General features: G+C 39.0%; 1 protein-coding gene across 1 annotated transcript; it reads left to right on the top strand.

The window, feature by feature from the left end:
• On the top strand, window positions 1–25,228 carry LOC150084914 (cystatin-1-like). Its single transcript, XM_090375643.1, has 3 exons — window positions 1–363; window positions 21,264–21,374; window positions 25,069–25,228. Exons 1-3 carry the CDS (start codon window positions 175–177, stop codon window positions 25,198–25,200), a joined length of 432 nt encoding a protein of 143 aa, XP_090231769.1. The 5' UTR covers window positions 1–174; the 3' UTR covers window positions 25,201–25,228.

Here is a 25,228-nt window from a genome sequence, read left to right as displayed (position 1 = left end):
GGTCACCCTATCTTGGTGATTGCTTCATTCTTGTCACTTTTTAGTGAATGGCGTATTATACTTAGATGTGTAAGTGTGCATGTTGATAGGTTCAGTAATTTGAACACACGCGCAGAAAGCGGACGTTAGGTTTAGTTTAGTGTTAGTAGAAGGTTATCGTCCTACCGTTTCAAAATGCTTTTTGTAATATTATTAGTTATTTTGCCTATGTTTTCTTGTATGATGACTGGTGGATGGAGAAAAGTGGATCCCACTAGTGAAACTGTGCAAAATGTAACTGAATTTGCTTTAGCGAAAATCAGTCAGCAATCAAATTCCTTGTATTATAGAAAGTTAATAACTGTTCATCATGCACAGCGTCAGGTATGGCTCATTTTAAACCATTATTATAAGCCATGAGGCAAAAAATTTCATTTTTGGGGGGAGTTGATAGATGGCTAAGGTGGCTGTATGATATACTTTCCTGTTCAAATCAGACGAAAAATTGGTTTCACTATAAAAAAAAAAAAAAAAAAACATGTGAAATAAAGATACAACATTATGTGCCGGCGCACACCCAGAAGTTTTGTTTGGAGGAGGGAGAGGGACGCTTTTTCTTCAACTGATACAGTACAATTATATAACATAAAAATAAAAAATAATATACATGTATATATATTCTTTGAGAGGAGACTTTAGCACCTCCCGCGTGGGCGTGCCAGGATTTTGTATTTCCTGGACAATAAAAATAATAATATAACGTTATTAATCCAGTATTTTTAGTGATGTAAAAGTATTGGAAGATTAATATTAACTGTAACTCCTGAATTGCACCTATTTTAACTCTGTGTTTACTTTCACTTGCTCTATCCATATTTACCACCAGTTGGCCCTTGTGGGTAGTACAGTTGGTAGGATTGTCGTCCTCCCCATAACAGGTGGAAAAGACTTGAGTTCGAGTTCCGTCAATGCCAGGGGCTCACATCTGGTGAGTATGGGCTTGGCACACGCAAGGTCCTGAGCTGGATACCATCATTCTTCTCTTTCTTGGTTATTCCCTTCTACTTCTGACTCTTGTTTTTTCTCCCTCTCTCAGGGTAACTCAGAATTTTTTTTTTTTTTTTTTTTGGCTGGTGCAGCAAAAGTCCCAGGCTTCCTTGCACCGTATAACTAATAATAAAATAATAATAATGACGGGAGGAATTTTATGGGTCTTTTTCACAGCATGGCTGAGTTAGTCAGTCTCAGGCAAAGAAGAGCATGGTTTCTTCCTCCCGGAAACTCAGGGTTTTTCGTCCAGCAAACAAAAAATCGACCTGAGGAACACGCAATTTATGTACATGGAGCAGTTTGGCCTTATACCATACTTCCTCCAAGAACAACTTGTTGCAGATATCTATACTTATCAAGTTGTTTTTTTCTAATTTCAGTATTAGTACATAAGATAATATAAAATTGTTCTTTGTTAGTTGAAGTTATAACCCTCTATTTGGGATGGGATATCTGAAGTTATATTCAAAATCTGATTTGATATATTAATTCTATTAATCAGTTACATGTTTTTAAGAAATAGGTTCATTTTTAACTTTTTATCAGGTTGTAAAATAGTTTTTTTTTTTATCCAAATGAAATAAAGCAACAAATATAAATAGGACCAGTACCAAAAGGGTGTGTGGATATTGCAGCAACATTAACACAGGCTTGCATTCAACGCAGTTCACGAGTGGTCAATTTTTTGCCCATGCCACAAGAGTGGAATGGGCAAAAAATTAAACAACCAGTTTGAAAAATCAGACTGAAGCTGAACACATACAGTACAACTTTCCAATGTGTCATTTCATGTCCCAAAGGATGTCACCAAAGTTTTCTGTCATACCAGCATTGTTTTCACTATCACATTTTCCTTTCACTGCATATATTGATTAATACATTAATTTATGATGTTTATTTTTTCATATTCTTCACAATGAAAAAATAAACGTGTTTTACATTTACACGTAAAACATGTATGTAGAGAAAGAATAAGCTTGTTATTTATTCTTTCTTATTATTCTATATCATATTCTTTCATACTTTCTCTTATTCTATCTTTATCTTCTTGCCTTCTGTTATTGTTATTCCTTCTCTTATTAAGAAAAAGAATAAGAGCATGTTTTATACTGAAAGATATGCATATTTTATATATGTAAACATGTATAAAATATGTATATCTTTCAGTACAAAACATGGTATATCAATAAATACAGTATGTATGTATGTTTTCAGAATGATCTGAAAGAAAGGAACTTTTGTGCCATTGATAGTAATATCAACTTAAGGAAAAGGGGAAAAGGATGGGGCTGTTGAATTATTGCAAAATTCTGGATGGGGTGCAAATTATTTTTGGCATGTGCATAGTATGTTATCAAAAATGTTTGGAAAACACTAACGTGCAGTTTATTATTGTATGTATTACTACCTTTTAGTTTTAATTTAATGCAGGTAAGTGGGATATAAGTGATCTTCTCACAAATTTATTTGTTAATCTATATTGAACTTATTTTATAAACATAAAATTTCGGTAAAACTTTAGTATCCGGTATTCCCTGGCCATGGCCAACAACCAGTTTTTGTGTGAATCCCTCCCAAAGTCATGTAAAAACATAACCTTTTTTCACTAAACAAAAATGAAAGTTGATTAAAAACATGCCCCTCTTATAAGCATTTTTTTCCCTTCTAATTACAACTATTTTTCTCAGTTAACATCCTTAACACAACCTTCTGTTTATTACATAGTATGAAATGACGGTTACTGGAAACTAAATTTCAACAAAAATTTGTTTAATTTCTTTTTATTACAAGTGCTTAGCATAAAATTCCTCTACATAGAAACATTTGGCACTAGATGCTGATCAGTGGCAGGGGAGTATTGATTCTGATAGCTTTGAACGCTCCCCCTCCCAGGTGGCTCATGACACATTTTTAACTCTGTGGCATGCTACAGGAAAAGCCCCCCCCCCCCTGATGTGGATGTTGGCTGTGTGGCACAGCCACAGGCACAAAATAGAAAAATCAGAAATGATAGCGAGTAGTCTTTGTTGTTCAAACATCAAAAAGTTTTGAAGCAAAGCTTACGTCAGCAATTCAAAAATTATACAAAATAAACAAAATTAATTAGCAGTAAGTTTAGTGAACAGAAGACATTAGTCATCTCCTTTTCTTCTCCACACTAGTGGAGAATAAAAGGAGATGACTAATGTCTAGACAAGAGGAGAACGCCCCAACTCCTGCCTTCCTCTGTGGCTTATACTTACAAACATTCATTCCCTTAGGGACATGTTTCAGCCAATTACCTCCAAACCTACAATAAATTGGGCATCCACCCTGTTGTTGGGCGATCAGCAGAAGAGATCCTCTTCTCCACTAGTGTGGAGAAGAGAGGATCACTATCCTAATCAGAAGATAGATAATAGAAAGTTACATTGCATTTGGTTACACATTGGCAAAATGTGTAACCTTAACTAAAGATTTCTAGAAGATTCTTTAAGAACCGCTTTAAAAATAATTATTCTGGCCAATTTCCATAATTTTATGGTTCCGTTTTAATATTTAGACCCCATTTTTAGGTATGTTCACATTTTTATATATATATATATATATATATTATTATCATCAGTTTTATTAACCACAAGAAACTGTGAGTCACCCTGGGACAGCAATGTGCCAGGAGGGTGTGAAACTTACATACTGAGGTGGGAGGAACCACCCACATATACAATGTATAAGAGTACATGCATGTTTGACCTGAGATATTTACAAAATTCAACTTACAAAAGCTCAAAATAAAAACAAAGTTTGTAATAGACAACAAGGTAGAAGTAAAAGAAACATAAATGCAGCAGGCAAAAAATTCCACGTGCAGGTGATCGTCACATTTTCAATAGCTAGTAACAGTTCTTAACTGTTACCAGCTATTGAATCTGTTCTTAAGGCTTTCTTTTATGTAGAAATTGGGCATCCACCCTGATAAGTTCCTCACAGAACTTATCAGGGTGGATGCCCAACTTATTGTAGGTTTGGAGGCAATTGGCCGAAACATGTCCCTCCCTAAGGGAATCAATGTTTGTAAGTGTAAGCCGCAGAGGGAGGCAGGAGTTGGGGCGTTCTCCTCTTGTCTTCTTTTTGGCCAGAGATTAATGGAGATATAGATAGAGCATCAATTTGGCCAGTGATAAGCTGTGCTAGCGTGAGTACATTTCTTTTTGTGATAAATCTCCAGGGAGTGGTGCCTGGATTAACTTGGAGGATGGATCTGGAGATAGTAAAAGGGTGGCTCACCACCCTGTTCATCCATCTGAGCAACCAATATTCTAGACTGATATACTTGTTTAGGTGGGAGGCAGGAGCAGATGACCAAATTTCAGATGCATAAAGAGGGATTGGGGTAATGCACCTCAGGATGTACTGACAAAGCACCGCTAGCTGATGCACACCAACGAGCCCCTGATGCAATGCCCAAAGTGCCACATGTGTCTTTTGTCTCATATTGACAAAGTGAGGCTGGAAGGAGAGTCCAACATCCCAGGTGAGGCATAGGTTTGTGTGGGAAGTCACCCTTTCCCTACTAACAAAGATTTGGACATCATTTTTAACTTTTTTTTTTTTTTTTTTGTCATCGGTATTTATGCAGATTTGGAAGGATTCAGATGCAGCCCATTTGTGGCTAGATAGTTTTCCAGTTTTATTATCTGTGTGGTAGAGGTGTGTTGGTTAATATCAAGAATCTGATTAGGATTATTTGAACTCATGTAGAACTTCAGATCATTGGCATAAGTAACAAATTTAGAATTACATGCTAGGAAATTACATGCTATGCAAACAGAATAGCTGAAAGCACACTCCCCTGTGGGATGCCTCTTGTGATGTCAAAAGTGCCTGAAGGTTGAGTGTAACAGACATGTCTGGGAAGTAAGATTGACTTCAAGGTAGTAAGGTATCTGCCAGACCAAAGTAGTGCTTCAGTATATGAAGTGCTTCACATATATATGCACGTAAGTCCTATGTCTGTCTATCCACCTGCATCTAACAACCTGATTCCCAGCAGACAGATTTTCATGAAATTTTTTATTTAGTTCTTTTAGAAAGATTTGTCAAGCCTTCCCAGATTTTATTAAAATTGGATGACATGATATTGCCGTGGGGGATGTCTTTGTTTGTGCGCAATGACAACTCAGTGTTGTTATGGGCCTATATGAGAGCTTGAAGGACAGGGTGGATGCCCTCGAAGGATCTAAATTGAGGTGCCCATCAAGCTCTCAGCTACCCACATCAATGCCGGAGCTTGCACTTGGTAGTCAGGCAACCCCCAAGGCAGAATGCGCTGGTCCCACAGGAACTAGTAGTTGTTGGTGACTCTATTGTTAGGGAAATGGGGAACATGCTTTGTAAAAAAATATAGGTGGAACAGGACCAGGGTATGTCTGACAGGGGCAGAGGTTGATGATGATGTAGAGCGGATATCATCTCTTAAAGGCACAAAAGGTGATATAGTTGTACATGTTGGCACTAATGATATTAAGAGTAGGAGCCCGGCGGAATTACTTAACAAGTAATTGTTAAGTAATTAATGGTAATCAATGGACACTGCTCATCGTGGACTAATGTTATTAGTGGAGTCCCTCAGGGCTCAGTGTTGGGTCCATTATTGTTTTCTGTATTTATAAATGATATTGACGATGGTATATCAAGCTTAATGTCCAAGTTTGCAGACAATACAAAAGTTGGCAGGGTTGTCAAGGACACTACTGACACTATGCTGCTGCAACAGGATCTGGAAAGGTTGAGCAGATGGGCTGAGAGGTGGCAAATGAAGTTTAACATTGACAAATGTAAAGTACTACACATGGGAAACAGCAACCCCAGAGCAACGTATCAACTCTGTGGTATACACTGACAGTGGTAGAGAATGAAAGGGACTTGGGGGTGGTTGTGCAGGCAGATATGAAGTTCTCTGAGCAGTGCAGACGGGCTGCAAGAGTAGCTCATGGAGTATTGTCAATGATATACAGGAATTTTTCCAGCAGGGATAAGGAGGTGATTATTTCATTGTATAAGGCAATGGTCAGGCCACACCTAGAGTACTGTATACAGGTCTGGAGGCCTCATTTCAAGAAGGATGTAGAGCTGCTGGAACGAGTACAGAGAAGGGCAACAAGATTAGTGAATGGAACAAAGGGTTGCTCTTACGAAGAAAGCTTAAGTTTTGCAAATTACAGTGTCTGGAGACTAGGCACCAGCGAGGTGATCTGATAGAGGTGTATAAAGCCTTGAATGGTTTGAGCATGCTCAATGCTGATGGGATTCTTCCTCTAGCTCAGAAAAATCACCTGAGAGGGCATAAATTCAAATTGAGGAAAGACAGATGTAGGATAGACGTGCGGAAATTTGCCTTTAGCCAGCGGGTGGTTGGTTGGTGGAACAGATTTCCATCCCTTGTGGTGGAGGTTGATAGCCTAAATAAGGCTCAGCTGGACAGGTATTTTGAATGAACAGAGGGGTGAAGTGGAAGTGGTTTTTTTTTTTTTGGCTGATGCTGCATAAGCTTGCTTTCTTGCATCAAATGCCTCTACTAATGCTAATGCTAAGTACAGGTCACTGTTGAAAAAAAGCCGTGAATTAGGGTTGAATTTGAAAGTGTCTGCAATTCTGCCCAGACATGATAGGAGAGAGTATATGATGAGAGGCTTGTCGATCAATTCGGACCTGGAAATATTGTGCAAGGCTCAAGGGTAGAATTTTTTTCAGCCTGGTCTGTACTTGTTAACAGGAGAGACTGCTTCTACATCCCTCTATCCCATCCCTGTAGACTGCTTCTACAGGGATGGGATACACTTAAATAGAAAGGGTGCAAGAATATTTGCTGATGCTATCGAGGCAGTGTTAGGTGGGTCGGAAAACTGCTAACTTGGGGCATTACAAGGACTAATAGATTAACAGTAGCCACTGGCAGAGGTGAAACTGATTCTTGCACTGCCTCTATTGGAATGAGCAGCAGCCTGGAAAACAAGATGCAGGGGATTTCAGAGATTGCTGGGAGTCATTAGTACAAGGAAACACAGGGGTTGTGTTAGGGTAGCTAAAAATAGGAACAGGTGCATGTATACTTGTGTGTACACCAATGCTAGGGGTTTGGTAAATAAATTTGATGAATTTGATGGTCAAAAAGGATAGACAGGACAGGAAGGGAGAAGGAGTTATACTATTAGTTAAGAAACACAAAATCCAAGGAAGTGAAGCCAGTTGACATCGCTGGACAGTGCAGTGTCGAGTCAGTTTGGTGTGACATAAGCATTGGGAGATCAAAATTGAGAGTAGGAGTGTGCTGTAGGCTTAATAACCGATGAGTATAATAAGAAACTGTACAGGGAAATAGAGTGGGCCAGTAAATCAGAGAGTCTTATAATGGGAGATTTTAATTTCCCAGATATTGACTGGAATTTGTGGGTTGGTCACTCACACACTAACAAGGCTTTTGGGGATTTATTGGATGATTGTTTTCTACATCAGCATGTTCAGGAGGCAACTAGAGGGAGTAATATTCTTGATCTGATTATCAGTAGTGATTCTTCATGCATTAAGAATCTGCAGATAAAGAAACCACTAAGTGGCAGTGATCACAGTGTGCTGAAGTGGGATTTACTGAAAGAGGTAACTACCATCAGGGGTAAAGTGAAGAGTTTTTGCTTTTGTAAAGGCGACTATGATGGTCTGAGACAGTATTTAAATTCTATACAGTGGGACGAACTGATGATGTTACCAACAGCAAATTCAAAATGGGAAGCATTCACAGAACTTATCTTGAAAGCTACTAGGCTTTACATACCAACTAAGAAATATTGTTCAAGGTTTAGGCCAAAATGGATGTCAGATGAACTAATGAGACATATGGGAGAGAAGAAAAATTATTATTTTTATTATTATTATTATTAGCTATATGGCAAGGAAGCCTGAGGCTTATGCAGCACCAGCCAAAAAAAAGAAATTCACTAATTACCCTGAGAGAGAGAGAGAGAGAGAGAGAGAGAGAGAGAGAGAGAGAGAGTCAAAAGTAGAAGGGAATCACCAAGAAAGAGATGGGATATATAAATTAAGGGGTGACATGGAAGCCTGGTCTGTAACCAAATCACAAAGGAGATTAGGCAGGCAAAGGCAGATTATTAGAAATCCTTGGCAAAGGATGCAAAGAAAAACAGAAAAGAGTTCTTTACCTATATAAACTCTAGAAGGAAAGGGATGAATCAGATTGGTCCACTGGATATTGATGGTTCAACAGTTGAGGATCCTGCTCAGGTGGCTAACAAACTAAACGAGTAATTTGCATCTACATTCACACACGGGGAGTTATTCAGGAAGGGGAATGCCAGAGGTGAAGTAAACTCTGGCAGCGAGCTAGATGATTTTGTAATAACCGAGAGGAAAGTGTAGGAGAAATTGTTGAGGATAAACATAAAAAAGGCACCCTGGGTGGATGTGATATATCCAGTTATATTAAAGGGGGCAGCAAAGGAAGTAAGCAAACCCTTAGCCATAATTATGAGAGCTTCTTTGGATTCAGGGGAGAGGTACCCATAGACTGGAGATGTGCAAATGGGACCCCCAATTCACAAAGGAGGATCAAAGGCTGACAAATAATTATAGACCTGTGAGTTTAACTTCTGTTCCAGGAAAATTAATGGAGGTTAAAGGCGCATTGCAGGATCATCTAGACAAGACTTCAATTATAGCTCGGACATAGCATGGTTTTGTTAAGGGAAAGTCTTGCCTGACCAATTTGATTGGATACTATGATGCAGTCACAAGAGAACTGGATGCAGGAAATAACTTTGATATTATATATTTGGATATTAGAAAGGCTTTTGATATTGTTGCACATGGAAGACCGCTGCACAAATTGGAGCAGTGTGGCACTGGAGGAAAATTGCTGCTATAGATAAAGGGATGGTTGAGGTGGAGAAGACAGAGAGTGGTAATCAATGGACACTGCTCATCGTGGACTAATGTTGTTAGTGGAGTTTCTCAGGGTACAGTGTTGAGTCCATTGTTGTTTTCTGTATTTATAAATGATATTGATGATGGTATATCAAGCTTCATGTCCAAGTTTGCAGACGATACAAATGTTGGCAGTGTTGTTAAGGACTACTGACGCTATGTTGCTGCAACAGGATCTGGAAAGGTTGAGTAGATGGGCTGAGAGGTGGCAAATGAAGTTTAACATTGACAAATGTAAAGTACTATATATGGGAAACAGTAACCCCAGAGCAACGTATCAACTCTGTGGTACTACTCTGACATTGGTAGAGAATGAAAAGGACCTGGGGGTAATTGTACAGGCAGATATGAAGTTCTCTGAGCAGTGCAGATGGGCTGCAAGAGCAGTTCATGGTGTCTTGTCAATGATATACAGGAATTTTTCTAGCAGGGATAAGGAGGTGATTATTCCCTTGTATAAGGCAGTGGTCAAAGCCACACATTGAGTACTGGATACAGGTCTGGAGGCCTCATTTCAAGAAGGATGTAGAGCTGCTGGATCGAGTACAGAGAAGGGCAACAAGATTAGTGAATGGAACAAAGGGTTGCTCTTACGAAGAAAGGCTTAAGTTTTGTAAATTACAGTGTCTGGAGACTAGGCACCGGTGAGGTGATCTGATAGAGGTGTATAAAGCCTTGAATGGTTTGAGCATACTCAATGCTGATGGGAGTCTTCCTCTTGCTCAGAATAATCACCTGAGAGGGCATAAATTCAAATTGAGGAAAGACAGATGTAGGATAGATGTGCGGAAATTTGCCTTTAACCAGCGGGTAGTTGGTTGGGGGAACAAACTTCCATCCCTTGTTGTGGAAGTTAGCATTAGTATTAGTAGAGGCATTTGATGCAAGAAAGCAAGCTTATGCAGCATCAGCCAAAAAAAAAAAAACCCACTTCCACTTCACCCCTCTGTTCGTTCAAAATACCTGTCCAGCTGAGCCTTAAACTTATTTAGGCTATCAACCTCCACCACAAGGGATGGAAGTCTGTTCCACCAACCAACCACCTGCTGGCTAGAGGCAAATTTCCGCACATCTATCCTACATCTGTCTTTCCTCAATTTGAATTTAGTTGATAGCCTAAATAAATTTAAGGTTCAGCTGGACAGGTATTTTGAATGAACGGAGGGGTGAAATGGGAGTGGTTTAATTTTTTTTTTTTTTTTGCTGATGCTGCATAAGCTTGCTTTCTTGCATCATATGCCTCTACTAATGCTTAATGCTAAATAAAAATTTGGCAATTTTTGTTTCTGTTTTTCATACAGTTTATGTAGAAAAAAAAAAAAGAAAGAAAGAAAAATTCATATATCAATTGTGTTTTTATAGTATGTTCGAATTAATATTGATCGAAATCAGTGAGTAGTACTGCAAGAATCACTTAAATTTGAGCCGGGCAGTGCACCCATTCAGTAGGTCCTGGGGAGAACACTATATGTATGTATATGTATAGCTGTCTTTAAATTCATGATTCATACTCGCAGAACTCTGTTCAAAGTCCTTTCTATAGGAATGGAATTTGTGTCCCAGAACTGCCCGAACCATCCCTTTTTTTCTCTTTCTGTTCCTTTTTACGTTCATGTATTCTTTGTTTTATTTCTCTTGAGCAATCAGTTTTACAAACATGTAGTGAGAAACTAATTCATTTCTATACTACCCTCTTTACTCCTTCACATAGTTTTAGCACCTCTTATTCTTGTTACTGGTGAAATTGGCAAAAGGATGTCCATATGAGGAAAGATATCAAATATGTAGGTTGCAGATCTTGGAAATTAGGCACCTTAGAGGAGACTTGGTTGAGGTGTTTAATGCTTTGAGAAGCATAAGTTAAAGGAATGAGGATGAAATTTTCAACGGTTATAAATGATTCTTTAACTAGGTTAAGTTATAAGTTATAAATTACTGGAATAAGTTACTTACATGGGTGATAGAGGCTGACAGTTTGGGGAAATTCAAAAGTCAGCTTATATGTATATTAAAAGCTCTATGAATATTACTGTCCTAAGTTACAATCTATGTGACAAGTTAAATTATTAAATCATGTAAGTTGTGCTGTAATTTATGATTTATAATCCTCTGCCTGATAGTGATTACACTGCTACAAGTTACATAGAAACTACAAATATTTGCTGTATCGATACAATGCCAGCAGAAATAATAATAGATGTTGTACTCCACAAATTCCAGTTCTTCATTACTTATATCTGTGTGACACCACGTCTCTGATATCCCAACAATATCTGCCTTTGATGCTTTGAGCAATACCTCAAATTCATCAAATTTATTTACCAAATGCCTAACGTTGGTGTAAACGCAAGTATACATGCACCTGTTCTTTTTCTTAGCTACCGTAACACAACCCATGTGTTTACTTGTACCCCAATGACTCCCAGCAGTCTCTGAAATATCCTGCATCTTATTTTCCAAGCTGCTGCTCATTCCAATAGAAGCAGTGCAAGAATCACTTTCACCTCTGCCAGTGGCTACTGTTAATCCATTAGTCCTTGTATCCCCCAATCTAGCAGTTTTCCGACCCACCTAACACTGCCTCGATAGCATCAGCAAATATTCTTGCACCCTTTCTATTTAAGTGTATCCCATCCCTGTAGAAGCAGTCTCTCCTGTTAACAAGTACAGACCAGGCTGAAAAAAATTCTACCCCTTGAGCCTTGCACAATCTTTCCAGGGCTGAATTGATCGACAAGGCTCTCATCATATACTCCCTATTGTGTTTGGGTAGACTTGCAGACACTTTCAAATACAACCCTAATTCACGGCTTTTTTTCAACAGTGACCTATACTTGTTAAGTAATTCCGCCGGTCTCCTACTCTTAATATCATTAGTGCCAACGTGTACAGCTATATCACCTTTTGTGCCCTTAAAAGATGATATCTGCTCTACAACGTCATCAACCTTTGCCTGTGGCAGACATACCCTGGTCCTGTTCCACCTATCCTTTTTACAAAGCATGTTTCCCTGACAATAGAGTCAGCAAAAACTACTAGTTCCTTTGGGACCAGCGCATTCTGCCTTGGGGGTTGCCGCTGTATTTTGTGATGCCCAAGTGCAAGCTCTGGCGTTGGTGTGGGCAGCTGAGAGCTTGACGGGCCCCTCACTTTTAATCCTTTGAGGGCATCCACCTAAAAAATGCAGTATTATTTTTGTGTTTTCACTGTATGTTAACTTTAGACAATCTGTGGCCGACCGGGCTAGCCGAGTGGGTAAAGTACCTGCCCGGCAACCCAAAGGTCGCGGGTTCGATTCCCGCCTCGGGCTTGGATCAAAGTACTGCAAAAACCTTGGGAGGTGCAATATGGCCACAGAAGCTGATGCGCCAACAACTACCAAATCAAAAAAAAAAAAAAAAAAAAAAGACCAATCTGTGCATGCTTTATGCAAGATGCGTGAACATTGTGTTGCTTGTGAGGGGGAGAGAGAGAGAGAGAGACGGGGGGAAATGCAGGGGTGCTCATACCTATGTAAAATCTCCTGTTTATTTAACAATGTAACATTTGTTAATAATCTTGTTTTTGGTTATTTATAACATTTTAGATTCTTTATGATTAACATTGTTTTTGTGCATTTCATAAAGTTGAGATATATGTGATGTGGTATCTGTTCCTTAGAACAATGAATTGTGGACACTACTTGGGTTTATGATAGATAAGAGACTAGACATTCCTATAGAAGAATACGTGAACCATTTCAAGAAAGATTTGATCATGAACATCCTCCTCTTCCCAGAGGTGCCAAGATTTCTCAAGCTGTGACAATGCATTATGGGGATTCATAAAGGAACAAGAAAGTTTCTCAAAAACATTTTGATTCCAATGCCAGACAAAAAGAAGCCCTTAAGTATGCTTTTAAACTTGTGGCACCTAAGATACTTAGGAGCATGTTACTATCACTCAAAACCTGTTGTAAAATCATTCTTTGCAGTGAGAACAATGGTTAGCATATAGATCCATTGGACCATCTATAAATTAGTACCATGTTGTCAAATTATATATACAGTGAAACTTCCCTTTAACGGACAGCCATGGGGAACGAAAATGTGTCCGTTAGAGAGAAGTGTCCGCTAACAAGAAGTCTGAGGGAGAAAAAAAAAAAAGAAAGAAAGAAAAATCGTTAAACGTGTAATGTAAAATTAAATTAAATTATATACAGATTTTTCACAATATTTTTGTAAATAATATACTAACAATTGTGCTATGCATATTATGACTTTATCTTAAGAAAAATACATACAGTAATCAGTTATTTTCATCTGCACCTTCTTCCGGCTGATAATCTTGTTTTCAACATTTGTTTGGAGTGAAGAAACCATCAAAAGTCCTTCAGTATCTTCAGCGGCGAAAAACATTTTTAAACGATTGATTTGTATGAGCGCTTCTTCTATTTTCATCGGTGGTTCGTCGTTAATATGTTCTTCGACAGAATGACCTCCTTCCATTTCTTCATCCTCATGAGGAACTTCTTGAAAAGTATCGATGATAATGTTCTTGATATCTATAGCACCATCTTTTGTAGTGAGGTTCGAGTCTATATCTTTGTAGCCAGGTCACTTGTAGCTGAAGTATCGTACATTATCAATAGATGAAGTTCTTGTTCTTCTTGGTGCTCCACATTGCTGTTCACAACTTCAATTTTTGCGTTTGAGAAGCTAGACTTTACAAAACAGTTTGCGACAGTTTGTTTTCTAATTGCGTTTACTGAAGAGGAAATCCATTGAATTGCAATCTAGGATGCTGATTTTCTTTGCAATGTCACTCGCACTTGTTGCATCGTTCATGTTTGCAATGAGATGTCCTAAAACACGTTTTCTGTAGTGAAGTTTAAAATTTTTTTATTATCCCTTGATCCAAGGGCTGACACTCTGCAGATGTGTTTGGTGGCAGAAAAACGATTTGAATGTTGGACAATTCAATGTGCGGGTGAGATGCAGCATTATCCATGAAAAGAATAATTTTTCTGTTTTGACGAATCATGTTTTGGTTAAAGTGACATCCATTCGCTCATGATATCTTGTGTCATCCACGCTTTTATATTAGACTTCCAGTCAACATTCAAAAGATTCAACTTTATGCCCTTGAAACAACCAGGAACGCTTGACTGTACAATAGTACAGTCAAGCGTTGCTTAGAAATTTTTCCGCCCTGGCACTTTTCGTTTTTTAGACTCATTGTTTTTTCAGGAAGAGCTTTAAAAAACAACCGTTTCTTCACAGTTGTAAATATCCTTAGCTTCAAAATCACGACATAAATCTTCCAATTTGACGGTCCACTCTGTTACAACCCCAGTATCAACAGATCCACCTTCACCACTTACGGTTTTCCAAGAAATTTTATGCCGAGTTTTGAACTTGTCTAGCCATCCCACAGAAGCTTTGAACTCATTTACTCCCATAGATTTCGCAACCTCCAAAGCCTTTTCCCTAATAATAGGCCCATTAATGGGAATTTTTTTAGCACGTGCGCGACAAAACCACTCATACGTAACATTGTCAATTTGAAGTCCAACAGTTTTCGGGAATGATTTTTGAACATGATCATTTTCGTGTTGCCAAAATTGTTTGAGCAGTTGATTTTTTTTTAGTGACAAATGGGCCTGGAGTACTGGGGTCCATAGTTTAATAATTTCAAATAGATATTTACAGTATACCCAGTTATAAAATATAAGTACAAATTCAGTAGCTTTCGGAACACGTGTCCCTTTATCAACTGACAAATTTGAATACATTACAAGCAAAGTGTGGCACGTTACTCATGCGTCATTGTTGTAGCACGGACGTGTGCTGCCTTACGCCAGTGGTCATCCATCAATAAAACGGTTGTCTCTAGGATGGGATGTATACGCATGCCTTTCTGGCGATTTAATGCCTTAGGGTTGTTTATTATGTTTAGTGACTCTAGCCATAGGCGGTGGCGAAAGTGTCGCGCGTGGTCCACTATCTCAAAGTCGCGCTTGGGGTCAAGATCGTGGTTGGTAGCCCAAAAATGTTCTGCAAGCACGGACTGGTCAGTTTCGGCAAGCCGGATTGCTCTGTCGTGTTCCGTGAGGCGATCCTGGAGACGTCTCGATGTCTCACCTACGTAGCAACTGTTACAGGCCCTACAGGTGATACGGTACACTACATTGCTGCGTAAGACAGGTGTGACAGGGGTCTTCACACTGGAGACAAGTGAACGTAGGTTCCTACCGGGTAATTGCACACATTTGATGTTGTAACTTCTCAGGATCTTCGAGATACGTCCTGACACTCCTGGATAGTACGGAATGTAGGCGGACGATATGCCGACTTGCTTCGGAGGTCTTGGGTTGGAAGTAAGTTCTTGTGCCTGTAACAAGCATCTGTTTAGTACATGGGATGGATAACCGCATCTGGTTAGGTCCGCCTTCACACGGGAGATCTCGTTACGTCTAATTGTGTCGGTGCTGGAATGGCTCCAGGCCCTGGAGAACAGGGTGCGGGCAGTGCTATTGAGATGGCTTGGAGCATGGCCGGACCCGTAGTTGGTGAATTGACCGCACCACATGGGTTTGCGGTATACTGAGGTCTCTAGACGTGGGCCTACGCGATGCACTAGCACGTCCAGAAACGGGAGCGAACCGTCCACCTCTGATTCTACGGTAAACTTGATGAAATTGGATAGAGAGTTGAGGTGTTCTAGTAGTACCGTTTCAGAACCACGTATTATGGTAAAAATATCGTCGACGTATCTACACCACGTTGTAATAGGTGTAGGTGGGTTCTGGTGTATCTGCTCCTCCAGATCTTCCATGGCGATGTTAGCTACTACGGAACTGACGGGGGCACCCATAGCAGTGCCATGTACTTGTTTGTAGAGTGAGTCTTCAAAGGTGAAGATGCTGCTAGAGAGGCATAGGTTGAGGGCGGTACAGATGTCATCAGTGGATAGTGACGTCCTGGATATCCCATCTCCACCGTGAAATCAGGAACGCTGACTACAACAAGTCCAGACTGTTACAACATCTACAAGGTAAGGTCTCGCCTATTGTATTTACAAACCTTATGCATACCATCTGCCATCGGGCTAGTCAGACCTCGGATACCTACCGTTTACGCCAACAGCGCAAGTTCATAAACTTAAGCATAGAAGCTAACTCCTTAAAGGCGAACACTCGTTCAGACGACACGACTTCTTTCGTCTTGAATCTAAGTAACAAACAACTGTCCAACGAGCAGCTGAGTGTTTTATCAAACGGTATGAAATTCGCCGATATACCATCGAAACCTCCCATCACACAGCTCGCTATGGGTATAGAAGCCAGTATTACCAACCTTCCCGAAGAAACTGCCAACGAGATCCGATTCAAGACTGCCGCAGTCCTCCGCAACACTCGAAAAACGTACTCAAACCTCAACCACCGCCAGCGTGCCACCCTGTCATCTATAAGAAAAGACAACCCCATCGTTGTACTTCCTGCGGATAAAGGGCGCCAGACTGTTGTGCTGGACCGATCAGCCTACCGAGAGAAAGCCTTGGCCCTATTACTCGATCCTAACGTATATGAACCTCTACCTGATCCTCCCGTTAAAGTCTTGAAACGTCTGGAAGCAAATGTTAATAAACTTGTCCACGCATGGCTTAAAGATAAGAAGATCCCGACCGCGACTCACCATCTTCTACGTGCTACTGGCTGCCAACTACCGCAATTCTACGGATTACCAAAGATCCATAAACCGGGTATTCCTCTCAGACCTATAGTGTCTTGCTGCAGTGCCCCAACGTATGAACTGTCCAAACACATCGCGAGCCTCCTCTCGCCTCTTATAGGTAATACATCTCACACCGTTAAAAACAGCAGTGAATTCATTAACATCATTAAGGACATTTCAATCCCTGATAACTCTGTCATGGCATCATTTGACGTGGTGTCTTTATTCACCTCGATTCCCGTCCAACAGGCCGTGCACTGCACCAGAAGGCTCCTTGAGAGCGACTTAAGCCTCCAATCCAGGACGTCACTATCCACTGATGACATCTGTACCGCCCTCAACCTCTGCCTCTCTAGCAGCATCTTCACCTTTGAAGACTCACTCTACAAACAAGTACATGGCACTGCTATGGGTGCCCCTGTCAGTTCCGTAGTAGCTAACATCGCCATGGAAGATCTGGAGGAGCAGATACACCAGAACCCACCTACACCTATTACAACGTGGTGTAGATACGTCGACGATATTTTTACCATAATACCACGTGGTTCTGAAACGGTACTACTAGAACACCTCAACTCTCTATCCAATTTCATCAAGTTTACCGTAGAATCAGAGGTGGACGGTTCGCTCCCGTTTCTGGACGTGCTAGTGCATCGCATAGGCCCATGTCTAGAGACCTCAGTATACCGCAAACTCATGTGGTGCGGTCAATTCACCAACTACGGGTCCGGCCATGCTCCAAGCCATCTCAATAACACTGCCCGCACCCTGTTCTCCAGGGCCTGGAGCCATTCCAGCACCGACACAATTAGACGTAACGAGATCTCCCGTGTGAAGGCGGACCTAACCAGATGCGGTTATCCATCCCATGTACTAAACAGATGCTTGTTACAGACACAAGAACTTACTTCCAACCCAAGACCTCCGAAGCAAGTCGGCATATCGTCCGCCTACATTCCGTACTATCCAGGAGTGTCAGGACGTATCTCGAAGATCCTGAGAAGTTACAACATCAAATGTGTGCAATTACCCGGTAGGAACCTACGTTCACTTGTCTCCAGTGTGAAGACCCCTGTCACACCTGTCTTACGCAGCAATGTAGTGTACCGTATCACCTGTAGGGCCTGTAACAGTTGCTACGTAGGTGAGACATCGAGACGTCTCCAGGATCGCCTCACGGAACACGACAGAGCAATCCGGCTTGCCGAAACTGACCAGTCCGTGCTTGCAGAACATTTTTGGGCTACCAACCACGATCTTGACCCCAAGCGCGACTTTGAGATAGTGGACCACGCGCGACACTTTCGCCACCGCCTATGGCTAGAGTCACTAAACATAATAAACAACCCTAAGGCATTAAATCGCCAGAAAGGCATGCGTATACATCCCATCCTAGAGACAACCGTTTTATTGATGGATGACCACTGGCGTAAGGCAGCACACGTCCGTGCTACAACAATGATGCATGAGTAACGTGCCACACTTTGCTTGTAATGTATTCAAATTTGTCAGTTGATAAAGGGACACGTGTTCCGAAAGCTACTGAATTTGTACTTATATTTTATAACTGGGTATACTGTAAATATCTATTTGAAATTATTGATTTTTTTTCTTTAGGATGTCGCTTACCTGCGTCTTTCCGATTTTGCAGCGAGATTGTGAACACTATTTTTTTGCCGATCATACGCATTGAGTTCGACTTTATCTTTTAAAGTTAAATGTTTACGAGAAGATATTGTGCACTTCACACGACACTGAACAAAACTGAAACTCAAAAGACGAAAGGCCGACAAATCCCCCCCCCTGCACACACCGAATTCATCAGAAGTTTACACGTGCCTTAAAATTCTTGAAACCTTGATAAAATTAAGAGAATCGACGTAAACCTTGATAAAATTAAGAGAATCGGAAATAGAAAATAAACACACAATTGAGGCAATACGTGGAAGAAAAGTTCCTAGAAAAAGGGCCGCTGTCCGTTATGGGGAGATCAAATTAAGTGCTAATCTAAACGAAACAGTGCAGATTGCCTGTCCGCGTCCGTTACAGAGAATGTCCGCTAGACAGAAGCTGCAAACACGTTAAAACCAATAGGAGGTGAGTTGGAGAATTTGAAAATGTCCGTTAACGAGAGGTGTCCGTTAGGAGAAGTTTCACTGTACAGTAAAATATTTCCAAGGATTTTTCTACTACAGTAGACTTTCAGAATAATGGTACCTTTGGGGATTCAAGTTGCCGCTATTTTGATTTTTGCATTATTTAGAAATTTTATTTTTAATATATTTAATGCAGAAATAATGAGGTTAAATAAGAAATTGAGAGATTAAGAATGCAATTTTATTAACTGCACAAAAAAAACAAACATTTTGACGATCCAATGTTATATTCTGCCATTAATACTCACTCTCTCTCTCTCAGGGTAACTCAAATTTTTTTTTGGCTGGTGCAGCAAAAGCCTCAGGCTTCCTTGCACCATATGGCTAATAAAAAAAAAAAAAAAAATGTAAAACCGCAATATCAGTACAGAATTCACTTTCAAAATGGCAAACTTAAACAAATATAGTAATCACGTGACTTGCTGTTTTCTTTTTTTTTTTTTTTTTTCGGCCGTCAGTACATATGCACCATACTAAACATCCGATCTCAATGTGCCGTTAGCTTAAAAGTTCCGTTATTTGGAGTGCTGTTATTTCAACAGTCTACTGTGTATACTTTCATCACATAAGTACAGAGCACTGCAGCAACATTTATACAGCTTTAATACGACTTTCTGGACAGCCTGTATATGGGAGAAGGTAATAAAGATCATACAGTTGTGATTAAATTGAATGTCTAAGTTTAGAGAAAGTAAAACTTTAGGCTTTTATTAATTGTTCTATAAAGTTATAATCTTAGTATTTAATTGATAAGAAGATAACTATGTTTACTATTTACTTCTGTTAATCACAGAAACAGAAAATTTCCTTTTTTGGGGGAGGGAGACTTTTTGCCTTTGCTTAAGTTTACTTGAGAAAAAAAATCAAATGCATCTGCAATATTGTAATGCACTGTGTACATTACCTAACTTAATATTTATATACTGTATGTATCACATTCTTGCCTTGCAATAATATTATGTATATAAAGTGATTTGTACAAAATTCCCTTTCACTTTAAAGAAAATTAGCAACATTTCATTCCATGCCTAGAGGAAGCAATGCCTGTGTAAATGGCTCAAAACATTTGTTTAATGATTATATTGTAATTATAAAAAAAAAAAAAAAAAAAAAAAAAAAAGCTAAGAGCAACTAAAATCAGCTATGCAACTGAGTTCCAGGATACTATTGCACAGTCCCAAATAAAGAATAACAAATGTATACAGTTTATCTCACAAATATATGGAGTGTTGAGAACCAGCATGGGCATTGGAGGAAACACCCTCACAGGGCTGATCTGTCTTTCTGTGTAGTGGTCTTTTGTCATCATTTCCAGGCCCTAGACATCTGATTACCCCCCCCCCCCCAATGCTTCTGAATATGTGAGATGCAAAGTATTTAGTGGTTATAAAAATAAAATAAAAAAAGCTGAAGGTCAAATTGGGAAAAAAGTTTAGTGCTATTTGAAGATAATAAAGCACTCAAAACCTATGTTGGTATTATTATGTTTATTTCAGAACTGGAAATGTGTATGTAATGGAGGCACGTTTGAACCATCACAAAAGATTATTTTGGTCACAAGAACATTTTTCCCAAGGAATACGTAAGTTTAGGGGGTTCCCCTTAAATTTACTTGAACATTGTGATATATGGTACAAATATTGTTTTTTTTTTTAAATCATGTATATTCTAAAAATATGTGTCATATTGCTTCAAAATGAAATGAAACTTTATACTACTAAGTATCTGAAGCAGTTGAGAATTTTTTTTCTTTTGGATAATAACACTGCAGTTAATAAAAATACTATTTGTTCTAATCATGCTCTGTGGCAACTTAGTCAGCATTATACATCACTATCTATTACTCAATTGAAGAGGTCTGAGTTTGATTCCCTTTGACTGGAGGAATTTCTAAAATCCTTTTCAGTTGCAACTATAGTTAGCTGAATACAGGCAGAAGAAGTGGGATATTTTGCTGTGAGTTGGTCCTGGTTTTCCGGCCCACACAGCATGCAAATTTCCCTGTAAATATGTGCTTCTACAGCCATAATACATGTTTGGTTATGAGTGTATGCTTGGGGACTATTATTACCAATATAATAATAATAATATAATATGTTCTAATCTTCCAGTATATAATATCAGAAAAGAATAAAATTACAAAGTACATCATATTTAACAATTTATTGCATTTTTATCCCAAGAAAGCAAAATGATGTGTAAAATAAACCATTCACTTGCCCCTTTGGATTCTTTTTTTTTTACTCCATTTACTGGAGGATTAACCCCCCCTTACCTACACACACACCTGTAGCTTTTGAGATCTTTTCTATATTTGTTCTTGAGAATTATTATTTATAAATCATCACAGAATAATTTTGTTTTATTGAATTATATACGACTGCAGGTTGTAGCTGGTTTGAAATACAATTTAACAATTGAAATTGGTCCAACAACTTGTAAGAAAAATGATGTAATTGTCACGGATGTTAAAACTTGCCCTCTTCAGGCTAATGAAGTAAGTATAAGTTTTTTCTAGATTATTTTAATTTATATTCTTAGTGTGGCATTATCGGCATGTTATTTCTATAAATAAAGTGATGGCTGAGTGGGAGAAGAGTGGTTAGCAAGGGGCACTACTCTTCATGGGCTAATGGTATTAGTGGATTCCTCCCGAGAGTTCAGTGCTGGGTCCATTGTTGTTTTCAGTATTTATTAATAATATTGACGAAGGCATATCGGGCCTAATGTATAACATTGCAAGTGATACAAAGGTTAAAGACATTGATCGGGGTATGCCACGACAAGATCTAGAAAAATTAGGCAGATGAGTTGAGATGTGGCAATTGAAGCTTAACATTGATGAATGCAAGGTACTGCATGTGGGTAGCAGTAACCCCAGAGTAACATACTAGCTGTATGCTTCAACACTAAGGCTAGTCGAGAATAAAAGTCACTGACAAAATCCCATGAACTGTCCTGGCAGGTTACTTAGGCAGACAGGCTGCCAGTGTGATGCATCCAGTTGACATGTATCACCAGTGCAATGTTGAGTTACTTTGGTGTGACATAAGTACTGGGAAAGCAAAATTGAAAGTAGGTGTGTGTGTTATAGGCCTAAGGACTCTGAAGAGTACAACAAACAACTCTGCAGAGAAATAGTGAGACATTAAATTAGATTGTCTTAAAATGGGGGATATTGACTGGAACTTTTAGGTGGGTCAATTGTACCATAACAAGACTTTTGTGGATTTATTCAGTGACTGTTTTCTACAGCAGCATGTTCGAGAGGCAACTAGAGCGAGCAGTACTCTTGATCTAATTATCAGCAATGATTATTCATGCATTAAGAATCTGCAGATAAAGGAACTAGTAGGTGCCCTTGATCACAGTGTGCTAATGTGGGATTTACTTAATGATGAAACTACCATCAGTAGTAAAGGGAAGGTACAGTTTTTAAATTCTATATAGTAGGACCAACTAATGATGTTACCATCAGCAAATTCCAATTGAAGCATTCAATGAATTAATCTTGGAAGCTACTAGGCTTTTCATACCAACAAAGAAATACTGTTCAAGGTTCAGGCCTAAATGTATGTCAGATTAGCTAATCAGACTTCTGGAAGAGAAGAAAAATGCATGGGAATGAATATAAATTATCAGGTGAAGCCTATGGTATATATAAGCTAGTCTGCACTCAAGTCACAAAGGAGGTTAGGCAAGCGAAGGCAGATTATGAGAAATCACTTGTAATTATTAATCAGATATGTCATTCAAATGATTTTTGTGAACTCCCACTAAATTTTAATGGGGGTTTCATAAAATTAAAACATGAAAATTTCCTTAGGGGAGGGGTTGCAAATGAAATGCTCCCTGCAACGCTCACTTCTGGCTATGTTCTAACTGCAAGAATTTGTTGAAGTAAAAGATAAAATAGATAAAATATCTATTTTATCTATTTAAAACGTTTCAGAAACTTAAGTACCAAAGAATATTAGGCAGGCAAAGGCAGATTATGAGAAATCCTTGGCAAAGGATGCAAAGAAAACAACAAAGAATTCTTTACCTATGTAAACTCTAGAAGGAAAGGGATGAATCAGATTGGTCCACTGGATATTGATGGTTCAACTGTTGATGATCCTGCTCAGGTGGCTAAGAAACTAAATGAGTATTTTGCATCTACATTCGCCCATGAGGAGTTATTCAGGGAGGGAAATGCCAGAAGTGAGTTAAACTCTGGCGGTGAGCTAGATGATTTTGTAATAACTCAGAGGAAAGTGGAGGAGAAATTGTTGAAGATAAACAAAAAAGACACACCGGGTGGAAGGGATCTATCCAGTTATATTAAAGGAGGCAGCAAAGGAAGTAAGCAAATCATTAGCCATAATTATGAGAGCTTCTTTGGACTCAAGGGAGGCACCCATGGATTGGAGATGTGCAAATGTGATCCCAATTCACAAAGGAGGATCAAAGGGCAACACAAGTAATTATAGACCTGTGAGTTTAACTTCTGTTTCAGGAAAATGAATGGAGGCACTGGTTAAAGAAGCACTGCAGGATCATCTAGACAAGACCAGTTATAGCTCGGACACAGCATGGTTTTGTTAAGGGAAAGTCTTGCCTGACCAATTTGATTGGATACTATGATGTGGTCACAAAGGAACTGGATGCAGGGAATAACTTTGATATCATATACTTGGATCTTAGGAAGGCTTTTGATACTGTTGCACATGGAAGACTGCTGAACAAATTGGAGCAGTGTGGCATTGGTGGCAAATTGCTGATATGGATAAAGGGATGGTTGAGTGGGAGAAGACAGAGTGGTAATCAATGGACACTGCTCATCGTGGACTAATGTTATTAGTGGAGTCCCTCAGGGTTCAGTATTGGGTCCATTGTTGTTTTCTGTATTTATAAATGATAATGATAATGGTATATCAAGCTTAATGTCCAAGTTTGCAGATGACGAAGGTTGGCAGGGTTGTTAAGGACATTAATGACAGTATGCTGCTGCAACAGGATCTAGAAAAGTTGAGCAGATGGGCTGAGAGGTGGCAAATGAAATTTAACATTGACAAATGTAAAATACTACATATGGGAAGCAGTAACCTTAGAGTGATGTATCAACTCTGTGGCTACACTGCCAGTGATAGAGAACGAAAAGGACCTGGGGGTAATTGTGCAGGTTTTCTGAGCAGTGCAGACTGTCTGCAAGAGTAGCTCATAGTGTCTTGTCAATGATATACAGGAATTTTTCTAGCAGGGATAAGGAGGTGATTATTCCCTTGTATAAGGCAGTGGTTAAAGCCACACATTGAGTACTGTATACAGGTCTGGAGGCCTCATTTTAAGAAGGATATAGAGCTGTTGGAACGAGTACAGAGAAGGGCAAAAAGATTAGTGAATTGGCTGCTCTTATGAAGAAAGGCTTAAATTTTGCAAATTGCAGTGTCTGGAGACTAGGCACCTGCGAGGTGATCTGATTGAGGTGTATAAAGTCTTGAATGGTTTGAGCATGCTCAATGCTGATAGGATTCTTCCTCTTGCTGAGAATAATCACCTGAGAGGGCTTAAATTCAAATTAAGGAAAGACAGATGTAGGATAGATGTGCAGAAGTTTGCCTTTAGCCAGTGGGTAGTTCATTGGTGGAACATACTTCCATCTTTTGTTGTGGAAGTTGATAGCCTAAATAAATTAAGGCTGAGCTGGACAGGTATTTGGAACAAACGGAGTGGTGAAATGGGAGCGCGTTTTTTTTTTTTTTGTTTTTTTGTTTTTTTGTTTTTTTTTTGGTGATGGTGCATAAGCTTGCTTTCTTGCATCATATGCCTCTACTAATGCTAATATTCTTCATCTCATAGATGGCATTAAATATACGAGAATGAAATAACGCCGAATCATTTAAAGAGTTATGCACAATTTTTTTTTTTTTTTTTTTTCATATGCATAACCCTATAAATGATTCAAAACTTGCACCTATGAGAAATACATAATGTTACTATATGGATCAGAAATTGGGAAAATTTCCAGAAATTGTAGCATTTATTCAGTGTACCCAAAAGTACAAGGTTAGGGAATTTGATTTCAAAGAATGTTATAAAATAGTATTTGTGAGAGGTGGAAAAAAAAAAATAAATAAAATAAAATAATCCTGAATCATTGATTTTGTTTACTCAATTTACATTAAAAATTTTTTTATTTTACATTGCAGCCATCAGAAATATGTAATGTTACTATATGGATCAGAAGTTGGCAAAATTTCCGGAAATTATTACATTCGTCATGTGTACCCAAAACTACAAGGTCTGGGAATTTGATTTCAAAGAATCCTATTTTTTTTTAACTTATAAAATTTGTTTTTAGTAATCATT

The sequence above is a fragment of the Mastigoproctus giganteus genome, chromosome 6 (genome assembly GCF_048544385.1).
Source record: "Mastigoproctus giganteus isolate SK-2022 chromosome 6, ASM4854438v1, whole genome shotgun sequence".
NCBI classification, from domain to species: Eukaryota; Metazoa; Arthropoda; class Arachnida; order Uropygi; family Thelyphonidae; genus Mastigoproctus; species Mastigoproctus giganteus.
Note: the sequence above shows the minus strand (reverse complement) of the source record. Positions and strands in the feature narration are given on the sequence as shown.

Excerpts from the sequence above, each read along its gene's own strand:
- LOC150084914 (XM_090375643.1), top strand. The coding sequence starts at position 175 with ATGCTTTTTGTAATATTATTAGTTATTTTGCCTATGTTTTCTTGTATG. Across the intron at positions 364-21,263 it reads TTCATCATGCACAGCGTCAG|GTTGTAGCTGGTTTGAAATA; the intron begins GTATGGCTCATT and ends ATACGACTGCAG. Across the intron at positions 21,375-25,068 it reads GCCCTCTTCAGGCTAATGAA|CCATCAGAAATATGTAATGT; the intron begins GTAAGTATAAGT and ends TTTACATTGCAG.